Genomic DNA, 17,676 nt, shown 5'->3' on the forward strand with positions numbered 1-17,676 from the left:
TCTTGACATGAGTACTGCTTATCACCCTCAGACTGACGGGCAAAGTGAACGAACGATTCAGACCTTGGAAGACATGTTGCGTGCATGTGTCATTGATTTCGGAAAGGCCTGGGAAAGACATTTGCCACTCGCCGAATTCTCGTACAACAACAGTTATCACTCAAGCATTAATGCTGCACATTTCAAAGCATTGTATGGCCGCAAGTGCCGATCTCCTATTTGTTGGGCCGAAGTGGGCGAAAAGCAAATCACTGGACCCGAGGTAGTCCATGAAACAACGGAAAAGATTGCTCAGATTCAAGCTAGACTTAAGACTGCCCGTGATCGTCAAAAGAGTTATGCTAATCTTAAACGTAAAGACTTTGAATTCAACGTGGGCGACTGTGTAATGTTAAAGGTTGCACCTTGGAAAGGTGTGATCCGTTTTGGAAAACGTGGAAAGTTAAACCCACGAAACATTGGTCCTTTTGAAATCTTGGAACGTGTTGGACCCATTGCTTACCGTTTAGATCTTCCAGCACAATTGAGCTCAGTTCATCCTACCTTCCACGTGTCAAACTTGAAGAAGTGTTTTGCTGCACCTGAACTTATCATACCACTTGAGGAGCTTACGATTGACGACAAACTCTACTTTGTGGAGGAACCTATTGAAATTATGGATCGTGAGATCAAAACTTTGAAACGCAACAAGATTCTGATCGTCCGAGTATGATGGAATGCCAAACGAGGACCTGAGTTTACCTGGGAGCGAGAGGATCAAATGATGCGGAAGTATCCTCACCTTTTCCCGACTCCTCCATCTACCTCAGCTTAAAATTTCGGGATGAAATTTTCTTTAACAGGTGGGTAATGTAACGACCCTGGATTTTCCAACGTTTATTTATTAATAATTGTTATTATTAATACTTGTGATAAAACGAATGTATGTTATTACATTTACTTGTTGCCATGATACACCGTACTTGACTTTAATTTCCTGAAACGTCTTTGACACGCGAAACTTACACGAATAATATTTTCAAGTATTATTTACATTCATGATTGATTTTATTAATCATTTTAATTAACTATGGTGATTAGTTAGTTACTTGGACTTTAATTGGATTTATTTATTAATTAATACATACTTGGGCTTTATGATTGAACATGGGCTTATAAGCCCACCCTACACCCTTAAGTGGATTAATTAGCCCATCATCACTTGTAAGTATTACTTGTAAATGGAAACTAGTTAGTTAAGAACAATTGGAATCTTGTTTACACATAATCCCCATGCACATACCTCCATTAACCAACTTTGTAAGGCTTTACATGCAATAAACTAGTGAACAAAGTCCCTCCCCCTCCTTTATCCTTGACCGTCGGCTACACTAGGGAGGATGGGAGTTTTCTTTTCAAAATTTCTTACTACTTCATCCACATTTACTCACTCATTTTCACACACACAAAAATTACTTGCAAGTTCTCTCATATTTTCTCTCTTTTTCTCTCCATTCTTGTAAGTAACTAGAAACTTTTTTTCTTCCTTTCTTTTCCTTGTAAAACCGAAACTCACACATATATATCATCATCATTCTTTGTTGTTTGTTGTTACTTGTTTCATGTTGTTGTTTGTTACTTAATTTCTAGTTGTTGTTGTTGTTGTTACTTACTTACATATTACAAGAATCAAACTACCTAGTTTCATTCTTCTTTTATCTTGTATTACAAGAACACTCAAGAACATAAACTTACTAGTTTATGATTTTACTTTTATTGTTTCAAAAGATTTAAGGTTCATGTGTTGTAAATCATACTTGTAATTCATGTTAGTAAACTTTAAAGTTTACTTTCTTAAAGATCAAACTTTGGTTTGAATCTTTAATGTATGAACAACCCATGAACTAGTTACTTGTTTACTTAGTTTATTTCTTCATATTATGTACTTTAATTTCATGTTTGTTGGTTGTTATTGGTCAAGTGTTACTAGTTAACTTTGATCTCATTAATCTTGAACTAAAAGTTAACTTTGAAAGTTCAAGAACATGTAAGTAAGATTTCTTAAATTATAACTTTGTATACTTATGCTTGATCTAGACTTTTGAGTCTTGGATCTTCAAGATCAAACTAAGAACTATGTTCTACAACTTATGATCTTGATTAGTTAGCTTACTTTCAAGTTTATAGTTCAATACTACTTTTATATTTCATGTATGTGTTAAAACTAAGACTTTGATGTAACCTTGATTCATCAAAACACTTGCAACACTTAAGTGAGTTGTACTTCATGTCTTAGACTTACACTTGGGTTATGATGGTCAAACCTTGGTGAAAATGATGCAAACACATCAACGAGTTGTACACTTGAAGCTATATGCATCAAGGATGAGAACCGTGATAAGCATCGAGCACCAAGACCACCGGAACCCACTATTTTTCTGTTTTCTGTCTTCTGCCTACTGTTTTCTGGGTTCTGTAACATACCAGTACACCTGGGCTACTGTAACCTTTATTTTCAGATATATCTTTTCGAGTAGATAATTTTTCATATAGGACTCGTCTTAATCCGAGTTACGGTTTAGGATTTATGGCCCTCCGATCGTCACTATATCCTTTTAATGTTGTGCAGAAATTTCTGACCTACTCGCACTTAGACCGTCGCCACGGTCAAACGAAGACGAGTTTGCTTCTGTAAATTTTACCACACTTAAAGGACTCATATACGGAGCTATGGCCACTGTTCTCACCTTAATTCAGTAAGGATAGAGGCCGTGGTGACTGATCGAAGTCAGCTTTTGTTTTAAACTACTTTCATGAACGAAATTTACTTTACGCCTTTTGTTTGATGATGAATGATGATGACCCTTAAGACCTTATTTACATACTTTTAAACCTATTCGGACGATTTACTGACTTAGTACTATTTGACTTAGGTTGAGGACCCGCTTGGACAACCTTCATTACTTGCTTACTTTCCGAGTCATACTTTACCGCTACTTTATCATTGTGAGTTATAGCATTCCCTTTTTACTTTAACTTATTTTGGGAACTGAGAATACATGCGGATTTTATGTTTTACATACTAGGCACGAGTACTTAAACTTTATATATGTGTGGGTTATATAACGGCAGAAACATTCCCTTTAGCTCGGTAACGTTTAGTCATTGATTTTTGAACCGGTGAACGCGAATCTTAGATATGGATCCATAGGGTTTGACATCCCCACTCGGGCTAGTAGCGCTAGCATTTAACGAGTATTTAATACTTCGTAAACATACGCACTTGCCAAGTGTACTTTCAGGGGGTATAAACGTTAAGTTAGTTACTAAGTGCCCACGGTTAACATATACTTTACATACTATTTTGAAACACTCGTTGTAGCACTGAAATCTCGTGGCCTACCTTACATACTGTTATACTTAAACTATAGTCCACCAACCTTTGTGTTGATGTTTTTAAGCATGTTTTTCTCAGGTGCTTAAGGTTATTTGCTTCCGCTGTCGTGCTAGTCTTGCCATAGACACCCGCTGCTCTAGTGTTATCACGGCATGAACTGTTTATCTTGCATTCAAACTTAATTACATTTGAAACTATGTTTTGTAACGACCTAAGGGTCACATACATTTATTCATGCTTGCTATTCGTAGAAGCATACTGTTGGTGTAAAACAATTGACGTCGGTTATGACGTCATCTTTTTATCGTGAATGCAACTTCATTTATTACATTGTGTATTACTTAACCTTGTAATGATCCTGTTGTTGATGATTCGTACACGATGGTTTTGTACGGGGCATCACAAAGACGGAACCCGGTATAGGGCTGAAAGAATTTGGGTACCAAAGTTTGGAGATGTGAGAGAAAAGGTACTTAAGGAAGCACATAAAACCAGATATTCAATACATCCTGGAGCGGGGAAGATATACAAAGATCTCAAGAAACACTTTTGGTGGCCGGATATGAAAGCCGATATTGCTAAATACGTAGGAGAATGTTTGACGTGTTCTAAGGTCAAAGCTGAACATCAGAAACTATCAGGTCTACTTCAACAACCTGAAATCCCGGAATGAAAATGGGAAAACATTACCATGGATTTCATTACTAAATTGCCAAGGACTGCAAGTGGTTATGATACAATTTGGGTAATAGTCGATCATCTTACCAAGTCAGCACACTTTCTGCCAATGAGAGAAGATGATAAAATGGAGAAGTTGGCGCAATTATACTTGAAGGAAGTTGTCTCCAGACATGGAATACCAGTCTCTATTATCTCAGATAGGGATGACAGATTTGTTTCAAGATTTTGGCAGACATTGCAACAAGCATTGGGGACTCGTCTAGACATGAGTACTGCTTATCATCCACAAACTGATGGGCAAAGTGAAAGGACGATACAGACCCTTGAAGACATGCTACGAGCATGTGTTATCGATTTCGGAAACAGTTGGGATCGACACCTACCGTTAGCAGAATTTTCCTACAACAACAGTTACCATTCGAGTATTGAGATAGCGCCGTTTGAAGCACTTTATGGTAGAAAGTGCAGGTCTCCGATTTTTTGGAGTGAAGTGGGGGATAGACAGATTACGGGTCCGGAGATAATTCAAGAAACTACCGAGAAAATCATCCAAATTCAACAACGATTGAAAACTGCCCAAAGTCGACAAAAGAGCTATGCGGACATTAAAAGAAAAGATATAGAATTTGAGATTGGAGAGATGGTCATGCTTAAGGTTTCACCTTGGAAAGGCGTTGTTCGATTTGGTAAACGGGGAAAACTAAATCCAAGGTACATTGGACCATTCAAGATTATAGATCGTGTCGGACCTGTAGCTTACCGACTTGACTTACCGCAACAACTCGCCGGGGTACATAATACTTTTCATGTCTCGAATTTGAAGAAATGTTTTGCTAAAGAAGATCTCACCATTCCATTAGACGAGATTACAGTTAACGAAAAACTACAATTCATTGAAGAACCCGTCGAAATAATGGATCGTGAGGTTAAAAGACTTAAGCAAAACAAGATACCAATTGTTAAGGTTCGATGGAATGCTCGTAGAGGACCCGAATTCACCTGGGAGCATGAAGATCAGATGAAGCTGAAATACCCTCACCTATTTCCAGAAGATGCGTCAACACCTTCAACAGCTTAAAATTTAGGGACGAAATTTATTTAACGGGTATGTACTGTAGTGACCCGAACTTTTCCATGATTATATATTAATTGAAAACTATATTTGCATGATTAAATGTTTCCAACATGTTAAGCAATCAAACTTGTTAAGACTTGATTATTTGAAATGAGTTTCATGTAGACAATTGACCACCCAAGTTGACCGGCGATTCACGAACGTTAAAACTTGTAAAAACGACATGACGATATATATATGGATATACATATAGTTAACATGAGATTATGATAAGTAAGTATCTCCATAAGTATATTAACAATGAGTTATATACATAAAAATGAGACTACTAAGTTAAGAAACTCGAAACGATATATATAACGATTATCGTTATTACAACGTCTTACTAAATACATATGTATCATATTAAGATATTGTTACACTATATTTAACATGATAAAATGATAATTATATATATCATTAAGTATGTTAACAATGAACTACATATGTAAAACAAGACTACTAACTTAAGAATTTTGAAACGAGGCATATATGTAACGATTATCGTTGTAACGACATTTTAATGTATATATATATATCATATTAAGATATATTCATACATCATAATATCTTGATAATGTAATAATTTAACATCTCATTAGATATAATAAACAATGGGTTAACAACATTAAATGAGATCGTTAACTTAAAAGTTTCAAAACAACACTTACATGTAACGACTAACGATGACTTAACGACTCAATTAAAATGTATATACATGTAGTGTATTTAGATGTATTAGTACACTTTTGAAAGACTTCAAGACACATATCAAAGTACTTCTACTTAACAAAAATGCTTACAATTGCATTCTCATTCATTTTCATCAACAATTCTACTCGTATGCAACCGTATTCGTACTCGTACAATACCCAGCTCCTAGATGTATATACTATTGATATATACACATAATAATTCAGCTCTTAGCAGCCCTAGATAGTCAACAAACATGTGGAACCAACAATTAGACAACTATCATGACTTATGAGCAAGGAAACAAAAATAAGAACTCCTTTTAACCCCACTCACCTTCACCACTCACCACCCACTCCATTTCACTTCCAATTTTCTTCCCAATTCTCTCTCAAAACACACACACTCTTCCATGAACATCTAAGTTACTATTTTTCCAGCAAAAATCATCATATACAAGCTTTGGTTATTATCTATAATCATCATAAAAACAATTACTCAAGAACACATCAAGAACACTTCCAAGTTTACAAGTTTACTTCCAAGTTTCCAAATCCATTCCAAGAAATCATCTAAGATCAAGAAACCTTTGTTATTTACAGTAGGTTATCTTTCTAAATCAAGGTAATATTCATATTCAAGGTTTGATTCAATTTCTATAACTATAACTATCTTAATTCGAGTAATAATCTTACTTGAACTTGTTTTCGTGTCATGATTCTATTTCAAGAACTTCCAAGCCATCAAAGATCCTTTGATACTCAAGTTATTTTTTCATCATTTCCAGTAGGTTTACCTACTAAACTTAAGGTAGTAATGATGTTCATAACATCATTCGATTCATATATATATAACTATCTTATTCGAAGATTTAAACTTGTAATCACTAGAACATAGTTTAATTAATTCTAAACTTGTTCGCAAACAAAGTTAATCCTTCTAACTTGACTTTTAAAATCAACTAAACACATGTTCTATATCTATATGATATGCTAACTTAATGATTCAAAACCTGAAAACACGAAAAACACCGTAAAACCGAATATACGCCGTCGTAGTAACACCGCGGGCTGTTTTGGGTTAGTTAATTAAAAACTATGATAAACTTTGATTTAAAAGTTGTTCTTCTGGGAAAATGATTTTTCTTATGAACATGAAACTATATCCAAAAATCATGGTTAAAACTCAAAGTGGAAGTATGTTTTCCAAAATGGTCATCTAGACGTCGTTCTTTCGACTGAAATGACTACCTTTACAAAAATGACTTGTAACCTGTATTTCCGACTATAAACATATACTTTTTCTGTTTAGATTCATAAAATTAAGTTCAATATGAAACCATAGCAACTTGAATCACTCAAAACGGATTTAAAACGAAGAAGTTATGGGTAAAACAAAATTGGATATTTTTACTAGTTTTAGCTACGTGAAAATTGTAACAAATCTATACTAATCATATCCTAGCTAACTTATATCGTATTATAAATGTATTCTAACATATATTATGTAATCTTGAGATACCATAGACACGTATACAATGTTTTGACATATCATATCGACCCATCTATATATATTATTTGGAACAACCATAGACACTCTATATGCTGTAATGATCGAGTTCGCTATACAGGGTTGAGGTTGATTCCAAAAATATATATACTTTGAGTTGTGATCTAGCCTGAGGCTTGTATACACTGGGTCGTGGATTGATCCAAGATAATTTATATTGATTTATTTTCTGTACATCTAACTGTGGACAACTAGTTGTAGGTTACTAACGAAGACAGCTGACTTAATAAACTCAAATCATTAAAACGTAATAAAAAATGTTATAAATATATTTTGAACATACTTTGATATATATGTACATATTTGTTTATAGGTTCGTGAATCGACCAGTGGCCAAGTCTTACTTCCCGACGAAGTAAAAATCTGTGAAAGTGAGTTATAGTTCCACTTTTAAAATCTAATATTTTTGGGATGAGAATACATGCAGCTTTATAAATGTTTTACAAAATAGACACAAGTACATGAAACTACTTTCTATGGTTGAATGATCGAAGCCAAATATGCCCCTTTTGCTTGGTAACCTAAGAATTAGTAAACCAGTCTACTAATTGACGCGAATCCTAAAGATAGATCTATTAGGCCCAACAAACCCCATCCGTTGTAGCGGATGCTTTAGTACTTCGAGTTTTTATATCATGTCCGATGGATGTCCCGGAATGATGGGGATATTCTTATATGCATCTTGTTAATGTCGGTTACCAGGTGTTCACCATATGAATGATTTTTATCTCTATGTATGGGATGTATATTGAAATATGAAATCTTGTGGTCTATTATTACAATTTGATAAATATATAGGTTAAACCTATAACTCACCAACATTTTTATTGACGTTTAAAGCATGTTTATTCTCGGGTGATTATTAAGAGCTTCCGATGTTGCATGCTAATATATGGACAAGATTTGGTGTCAGCATGCTTGTATAATATTGTTTAAAACTGCATTCGAGATTTATTTTGTTGTAACATATTAATATTGTAAACCAATATGTATTGGTAGTGTGTAAGTGTGATATTTTTAGATTATCATTTCTGGATGATCTAGGTGGTGTCTTTTTAACCTTGTCGATAAAATAAAGGTTATGGTTTGTTTTAAAAACGAATGCAGTCTTTGAAAAACGTCTCATATAGAGGTCCAAACCTCGCAACGAAATCAATTAATATGGAACGTTTATAATCGATATGAACGGGACATTTCATCTCTCATCATAAAGTAGTTCAAGAATGATTATGATTTAACAACACTTAATAGTTAATAGACCTAACATCATTCTTTGGTTCCTTTTGTTTCAATCCAATTATGATTATGATTTGAGAAATTATACGATCAGTTGATACTTCTTGGTATTGAACTACTGTGTTACTGCGTGTTGCATAGCTCTACTTGAAGTGGTGGCGGAAATAAGATTTTTTTTTATCAGGAGTAAAAAAAAAAATTAAAATCGTAGAATTTTTTTTTGGCAAAATATGAAGGTTTTGAGGCAAAAAATTGAGATTTTTAGAGAAATTATGAAGGTTTTTGGGCAACGTTTAAAGATTTTGGGGCAATAGTTGAAGAATTTTGAGCAAAATTTGAAGGTTTTGAAGCAAAATATGTAGGTTTTGGGGCAAAAAAAAAGTCCACCGAGGGCAAAGTCGAAAATCCCAAAATTTTTACACTGGAAATAAAATTCACTGGGGGCGGGCGCTCCCTGTAGTTTCGCCACTCTTGAACACTAAGACCATTTGTATCGGTGATAAGCATTTCTTACTCGTGTTTCTTGTTTTTTGCACTTTTTTTGATGATGTGTTAAATTATAATTGGGTTAAATATTAAAAGTGAGTAAAAATAATATTTTTAAAATAATAAAAATAACAAAAGTCAAGAAACACACGCTGCTTTTCATGTTATTTTCCGACCGACACCTCATAAATGTCTCAAAGAAACGCCCCACTACGGATAAAATCAGACGTTTATTTTTACCACATCATAAAGCAATTGTGTTTGTATAGCCCGATACAAGTGCTCTAATAAAGTCATGATGTTATATAACTTGGATTGGTCCAAAAAATGTTTGATGTCAATGACACAGTGACTTAAGTCACTCACTCGGCCACTCCCAGTGGCGGAACTTGAACTTTTTATCGGAGGGGGCAAAACCATCTAACACAAAATTTAAATGCAACAACTAATTAAGTTATAAAACAAACGTACACAAACAGGTACAATTAATAATCAAAGATGAACTACTCTACTATTTTACATAGGTTGAGAATGAGCTCGATGAATATGAGTGATCGTAATTATAGGTATAAAAGTTTTAAAAATAAGCCGTCGTTGGATGTTGTGTATTTTGTGTTATTGTGTTTAGAGAATTTTAATGGGCTATCTACCATTTAGTTTAATATATTTGGGAGGGACTATACAATGAATAAAAGAATTTTTAAGCCTAATTAATATAAAATTGATTGATAGCTTGTAAACTAAATCTTAGGTGGGGCATCCACCCCTCCTACCATATACTATCTTCCGCCCCTGGCCACTCCCCTCTAGTGTCTCCGCTTGGGATAGCAATGGCCATCCGATCCGGTGAATATTCATCCGATCCATCCACTTCGTGATGGATATTGATGAACCTAAATGGATATGGATACGGATATGGATGAACCTAAATGGATATGGATATGGACATGGATGAAAAGTTTCATCCATAGATATACCCATTACAATCCGAAATACGTATACAAATACAAAAATATAGATATATGCTTATATATTTATTATTACAAACTCATTTATGGTTAGATTTACATTTTGCTTTTAACGCTATAATGAAATGATTATAATATATTACAATAAAACTTGTATATCTAACAAAATAAACTTACAAATTCCATATTAAATGTTTTATAATCTGTGTCTTATAATAAATTTAACAAATTTTGTTATATCTTCGGCAAAGGTTACACATTTTTATAGATAGAATTTAATACTGTCATGTTATATTTATTTTTGCTATACTACATTTTCGTTTTAATCACATATTAGAAAATATTATAACATTTTTTTAATATCCATTGGATATCCATTAACCCGGTTAATCCACTGGATATGAATATGGACGGATGAACTGAAACTAAATGGATATGGATATGGATATGGATATGGATGAACAAAAACTAAATGGATATGGATATAGATACGGCGCCACCCGATCCATATCCGATCCATTGTCATCCCTAGTCTCCGCCCTGCGTCGCGGGCCACGTCTCACAGATACGTCTGTGTGATGGATTTGATGCTTTTACAATTTATTTATTTATTTTATATATTTTGATGAATGGGTATTCTGATAGGTTTTTTTAGGTATTTTGATTTGAGCTGATTTGTCCATTTCAAAAAGATTTAAAATTTCACATAAATATTGAAAAGAAAATATTTATGGTGTCATATACTCATATTCATGTAAGTTAAAGTCAAGAATCTTTTACTTGACACTTCATGTCAGTATATAAACATACAATTAGAGTCAAAAAAATAAAAGAGAAAAATTAAGAAGAAGAATCTGAGCTAAAGTCCAAGGTATTCATGGGGAAACCCATAAAACTATCACAAATCCATTTCAGTTGTTACCAAGGCTACCCAGTTTCTTCCCTTCTTAACTCAACCCATTTGGGTCCAACAACCCGGTGACACAATGGTTAGACCCGGCTTTGTTATTGGTATTTTAGGTGAGTTCTTTCATATATGGTCTCTGCTGCTAATATACTACACAACAAAAATATTAAAATTTGTTTTGATATAGACAAATTTTTTTCGTGCAGGAAACATCATCTCTATATTAAGTTTCACTTCTCCAATGTGAGTGTAACTTTATTTAGGCAGGAATTGATAATTAAAGTTTAGACATAATTAACGTATCAACTTTATACATGTTGCAGAGCCCAATTTAGGCATATTGTGAAGGAAAAATCTACCGAAAACTATAACGGAACACCATATGTTGCAACACTGTTGAGCTGTTCTATGTGGATCTTGTACGGATTACTTGACCCCGACGACGGATTCCTTATAGTCACGGTTAACGCAGCTGGTGTGACTATGCAAGCTTTCTATCTTATTATATTTTTTATATACTCTTCTAAGGAGAAAAGGGTAACATAAATTCTATCATTTTCGCCTTTCGCCAATCATGATTGCTATAACAGTGATCTTTTGAAGGCAGTATTTGAAATAATGTTAATTTTTCAGGTTAAGTATTTCGGGTTTGTGATATTGGACATTGTGTTTTTTGGAATGATTGTGGCTTTTACAATTGTTGCGTTTAAAGAAGGGTCGCGACGTACGTTTACAGGAGTTTTGTGTGCAACTTTTACAACAATGATGTATGTTGCACCTCTTGCTGCACTGGTAGGTTGATCCGTTAATGTTGTTGATCTTTTGGTTGCTGTTGTTTTCGAGTGATTGATGTATTTATTATTTGGTGGGACCCTAATGAAGTGCATTATGTGTGCAGCGAACAACAATAAAGACGAAGAGCGTGGAGTATATGCCTATTCTCCTTGTGTTTTTTCTGTTTCTCAATGGATGCGTTTGGTTTACTTTCGCGTTGTTGGTTACAGATATCTTTGTTACCGTAAGCATTTTTAGTCATGAACTTATAACCAGTGGCGGATCTCGAAACTTCTTTTAAGGGGTCAAAATATTAAAATATTTTAACAAAGAAAAAAAGGGTCAAAACTTCAAACTTTAACATATAAATACTCTAAAAAGTTTGATCGCTGGAGACGACTGACCCCGGTTGCCCCTTAATAGACCTCCCTTGCTCATAACCTAAAGGGTGTAGGGATTATAATCGAACATATAAACATTATTGCAGGTGCCAAATGCATTAGGGATATTACTAGGAGCTATACAGTTTTGTGTGTATTTGATGTACAGAAACTCGACGCCTGTGGTGATCGAGTTGGAAGCGGATTCTTTTGAAAAGCAAACCGAAAGTAGAGGCATTGATTTTCAAAGAATAACTGTGGAAGATAATGATGGAAGTTCTAAAAAACGTACCCTGAGTCGACTAGATGCGTTCCCGATCATAAGGTCACCATCTCTTAGCCCGAATCAATCAAACTCTGTTGAAAAATATGAAGATGATCTTGAAAATGGTGGTGTAAATTAGAGATTAAGTGTTCTTCTTTTTCATGATTGTGATTTTTTGTGTGGGGTTTAGTCATTGTAAACTAAAACAACACATTATCAAATTTAGAGATATTTAACTTTTACTGTGCAATTTAAAGCACGGGTGTTTAATATTTGATTTCAAACCGATTAACATGATAACCGAACCGAATTAAAAGACAAACCGAATTTGAATCCGGTTTTTGGTTCGGTTCCGGTTCTATTTTCAAATTTGAATTCGATTTTCGGTTCAATTTCTGGTTTTAGTTTCTTTGGATTCGATTTAACCGAAAATCGAATTCAAAACCAAATTCAGTTTTTAATATATTAAATTGTTAATATATATCGATGAAAACCAATTTTCAAATCAAAAGTCGAAGCTAAAATCGACTAGTTACGATTATTTTGATTAAACAATGATTTTCAGTTATACGATTTTAACTAAAACCGAACCTAATTCGAATTTGGTTTTTGGTTCGGTTTCGGCTTTAAAATTGAATTCGGTTTCGGTGTTGCCTACAAAATTTTCAAAACCAAACAAACTGAACCGAAAAAAACAAAAAACCGAACCGATAATTCGATGAATACCGCTCATTAATTAATAATATAACATGTTTCAAAGAACAACCATACTTCATCTGCAAAATTTGTTTTACATACTGATAATTCCATTATAAAAAAAAAAAAACAAAAAAAAAAAAACAAAAAAAAAAAACTTACCAAGCAGTCATTGTACATTTAAGGAGTGAGGACCAAACTTTAAAAAAGACTCTAAATCATTATACAGAGTTGAAAGATCTCTGATTCATAGAGCACAAAAATCACATTTTATTTATCAAACAATCCCCTAGTCCCATCTGATTCTACAACCACTTGCTCCAAGACTCTCGAGTATCTCGATCGAAAGGAGTGGTCTAAGAGAAGCAACCAACTTAACCTTTTTTAGTCGAGCACAACACGCCCTAAGCGCGAGTTCATACCCTCTTACCGACACATTTGTTAGGTTCACCAGTTTCGCATCCTGCAGGCGTGTCAAATTCCCCATCATCATGCACAAACCCACATCCGAAACTGCACAGTAACTTAGATTTATCTGCATTAGCATATAAAACCGATCAAAACTATAAACATTGCATCTACATAAGCGAAATGAAACCACAAAGTTGATATACTATGCGTTTGTAGGACCAAAGGGCCATTGGCTTGGCGGTATCCTGGTGCCCCTCGGACCTTGAGGTCAAGGGTTCAACTTCTAGTGTGGATATTATGTATATATATTCGTGTAAAAATCGTGTTGGGTATGTGCATTGCCTTTTTTTTTTTTTTAAAAAAAAATACAATTTTGTATGGTTGTACCTGTTGCAGATTCCAAGAGTAGTATGCAAGCGACCAAAAACCCGCATCGATAATATTCCCACAATTTTTCACGTCCAGCTCAGAAAGCTTCCGACATCCGGACGCGAGAGCCGTCATACCGGTGCTTGTAACTTCACTAAGACTCCGCATCTCTAAATCGGATAGTTCCTCCAACTGGCTTAAATATGCCATCCCTTTGTCTGTAATCTTATTGCAGTAACACAAGTTTAACTTCCTAACCTTTTTGCAACCATTAGCAATAAAATCTAACCCGTCATCACCAATGTTTGAACACCTACATCCAAACAATCATATAAATAAAGAATTTTTCTAACGACAACCCTTAGGGTTGTCATTAAGGTGCATAAAAAACTTGTAAAATTCAATAACCGCCACTTCAAAGTCAAAGGTAACCGTTATATACAAGTCTTTTATGCACCTTAACGACAGCCATAAATAAAAGAAGGGAACACCAAACGAAAAGGTCAAAAACCATAGTAAAAAATGAAAGACGGTACCGGTATAGATCAAGTTCCTTGAGGTTTTTGCAATTTGATCCAATATAAGACAATCCCTTATCAGATATATCAGCGCAAATCCCTAATCGTAAGCAACGGAGCTCCAAACATTTAGACAATTTTTCAAGCCCTGAAGATAAAAGCAAAATATAATATAACCAAATAAATTTCAAATATCCAACCTCTGGTATATACAATAACTGGATTCGAATCACTAACCTTTGTCATTCACACGACATTCTGTTAAATCGAGCTCCTCAAGTAAGAGACATGATGACCCGAGATAACCAAAACTTATTTCAGTGAGCAAACAGCAAGACTCCAATTTGAGACACAAAAGGTTTGTACATGATCGCGCTATGGCCAATATTGCCATATCAGTGACATCATTACAGCATGTCAAATCAAGTATCTGCAAGTTGGGAAGATTATATGCAAGCTGTATAATACCTGAATCATTCACTCCTTCACATTTGCTCAAACCAACTTCGACCAAAAACAAGCAATTCGTGCTGATCATCTGAAAGAAGTAGTCGTTAACTTGAGCCCCATTGACTCTTATCGTTTTCAAACGCTTCAAGTCCTTAAGATTGTGGGAGACGCTGGTAGAAAGCTCCTGATGGCGATAGAAGATGTCACTTTCGTTTGGAAATGACTATATGCATATAAAATTAAAATTAAAAGTAAGAATTAAAATAAATAGACTCACGAGAAAATAGTAACCGGCAATGAGCTTTTGAAGGCCTTTGCATCCTCTAATGATACTAATAAGGCCAGTAGAGCTAATATGTTCACACCTCGATACATCTATTGTCTGCAAGAAGAAAGTTTAATAATGATTACTCCGTATGACATACATGTGTCACTTATCCTCTTTTCTGACCAATTTTTATGTAAAAAGTTTATCGACGGATCAAGCTTGTCAACAATGCAATGAGACTACGGGTGCATGATTTTTTATTATATTTTTATATATTTAGAAAGGCAACTCACAGCCTGACACGAAGTTTTTTTCACGAATATATACATAATGTCCACCCGGGACTTACTTGAACTCATAACTTCGTGGTTAGAAAGGTATATCGATACCGATAGGTCAATAAGATGCTATGTTCTCTATTAAAGGAAATTTCACTTGTCACCAAGTCCCTTACATCAACCTCATTTGTCATCTTCTCAAAGACACATATCATCATCATATCATAAAATTATTGTACAAACTATCATAAATGCTAGCCCAGTTTATAATAAATATACACTTGGCCAATATCTAGTCATTTTTATATAAAAAATTTAAAATGTATGTGCAGTTATCCTCTCAGGCAATCTGGCATTGTAGTTTAATAACAATTCCATCAATTATTATCATTTTTAATACAATAAGTTTGTACCTCATAAATATCTAAACATAACATACCCTACAACATATGTAACAAATCAAGCAATCAAAATAAACATAATATAAACGAAACGGATCAAAACCTGAAGCGAAGGGCAACCGTTTCCAATAAAATGCAAGCCTTCATCACTTACTAATCCACAACCCACCATTGATAACACCTGTAGCTTTTTCATATTACTAATTGACCTCAATGACTCATTACTCAACTGCAAAACAACAAAGAAAACACACGTCCAAATTCAGTACTACAACTTTACGCCTTACGAAACTTATTAAAATCCGAAAAAGTTGATAACTTTATACTATACCTTAAGGTATGAAACTGACAAATGTTTCAAATTGGGACACTTATTTGATAACAAATCAATCCCTAAATCAGTTATCTCCAAACACCATTTCAAACTAATTTTCTCCAAATTTTGACATCTAATTGCAATCTTAGCTAACCCTACATCCGTCACTCTCAAACATTTATCCAATTTAACCTCCTTCAAATCGCCGGCGAACGAGATCGCCGCCGCCTCTCTGTCCCCAAAATGGCAACAATGAGACACATCAACCGATTGCAACTTAGGGCACGATCTAATCAGCATTTCCAGACCTGAATACCTCAACGACGTCGTTCTGGATAACACTAGCTTCCTGACCCGACCCGCCCACCCGAAACAGCTCACGTTGTTCAATAAAACAGCGATCGTTCCGTCGTAGATCCTCGGGCAGACGGAAAAATCAAGCGTATCTGCTCGAGTGTAATTCCGAAGAAGATCCGGAATGAATTCGGGCCGGAAAAACTTGATTCGAGTCCGATGAACTGATTCTATTTTGTGGAAACATTTGCAGGTTAATCGGAAACTTTTCCGGTCAGGATCGTCGTGAAGACAATCGAGAATCCGTAGTAAAAGATCGTCTGTAAGAATCGATATAATTAAACACGATGATTCCATTAATTTTATTTAAAATTTAAATTTAAATTGATTTATTGATATTTAAGTAGGAACTAAAAGAAATAAAAGGATGTTGGAGAGAAGTTGGTGAGTAACGGCGGAGGATTTGAATCGAAGTCTTTTTAAAACGGTCATTTTACCGGAGGTAACGGCGGTTTAACGGTAACGGCGGTTAATTTTGTACGGTAAGTACGATTTATGAGATCATGGTTTTGAGAGAGACCAGCAGAAACTGAAAAGAGAAAACCAGTTGCTGTGATAAGTTGGGTTTGCCGGATTTTAATGCTATTGTTCACGGGACGTGCCACGTGGAGAAAAGACTAGTTGATAGCAATTGTGAGCCGTTTGATGGTGATGAGATTGTATACGGATGGTAGTACGGTGGGGACCACGAACGTGCAGTGACCGTACCTATCTTCCTCTGAGATGGCACAGTTTGAACAGGTGTATAGATAGAACCAAAATTTTGAAATAAACGATATCTTACAATTTTTATTTTTTTTAATTCATCGATGGAAAACCAAAAACAAACGACTTGTTAAAAGTAAACATGTTACAACGAAAAATCAGCATAGACCTAGCTAATTCGAAACGAACTACAAGGAAAACACAACGTCAAACTCCAAAGAGAAACCTAGCACACGTGTCAAACAACTAACGATCGATGACAAAATAAAAACATACGAAACAAAATATAACATGCAACAAATATAGAAACCAAAGGAGCGGATTAGTCGCCATTGGAAGCACTCTTTTGATTTCTTACGTCCGGTCTTTACGTTATGTTTTTTATTTAATTTTTATCTATATCTATATTTTTGTCATATATACATACGTACACAAAAAGATTTTTTTTTTTTTTTTATATT

General features: G+C 34.6%; 2 protein-coding genes across 2 annotated transcripts; one reads left to right on the forward strand and one right to left on the reverse strand.

Annotated features, from left to right (window-relative positions):
* Positions 1-11,024: 11,024 nt before the first annotated feature.
* On the forward strand, positions 11,025-12,588 carry LOC139871062 (bidirectional sugar transporter SWEET16-like). The gene is made up of 6 exons (XM_071858809.1): positions 11,025-11,143; positions 11,237-11,273; positions 11,354-11,567; positions 11,664-11,822; positions 11,929-12,048; positions 12,292-12,588. The coding sequence occupies exons 1-6, from the start codon at positions 11,110-11,112 to the stop codon at positions 12,586-12,588; spliced, it is 861 nt and encodes a 286-aa protein (XP_071714910.1). The 5' UTR covers positions 11,025-11,109.
* A 725-nt stretch (positions 12,589-13,313) lies between these two features.
* On the reverse strand, positions 13,314-17,084 carry LOC139872821 (F-box/LRR-repeat protein 3-like). Its single transcript, XM_071860747.1, has 7 exons — positions 16,172-17,084; positions 15,944-16,069; positions 15,171-15,275; positions 14,681-15,077; positions 14,462-14,591; positions 13,944-14,238; positions 13,314-13,680 (listed from the first exon to the last, which is right to left on the reverse strand). The coding sequence occupies exons 1-7, from the start codon at positions 16,805-16,807 to the stop codon at positions 13,435-13,437; spliced, it is 1,935 nt and encodes a 644-aa protein (XP_071716848.1). The 5' UTR covers positions 16,808-17,084; the 3' UTR covers positions 13,314-13,434.
* Between the last annotated feature and the right edge of the window lie 592 nt (positions 17,085-17,676).

The sequence above is a fragment of the Rutidosis leptorrhynchoides genome, chromosome 10 (assembly GCF_046630445.1).
Source record: "Rutidosis leptorrhynchoides isolate AG116_Rl617_1_P2 chromosome 10, CSIRO_AGI_Rlap_v1, whole genome shotgun sequence".
NCBI lineage: Eukaryota > Viridiplantae > Streptophyta > Magnoliopsida > Asterales > Asteraceae > Rutidosis > Rutidosis leptorrhynchoides.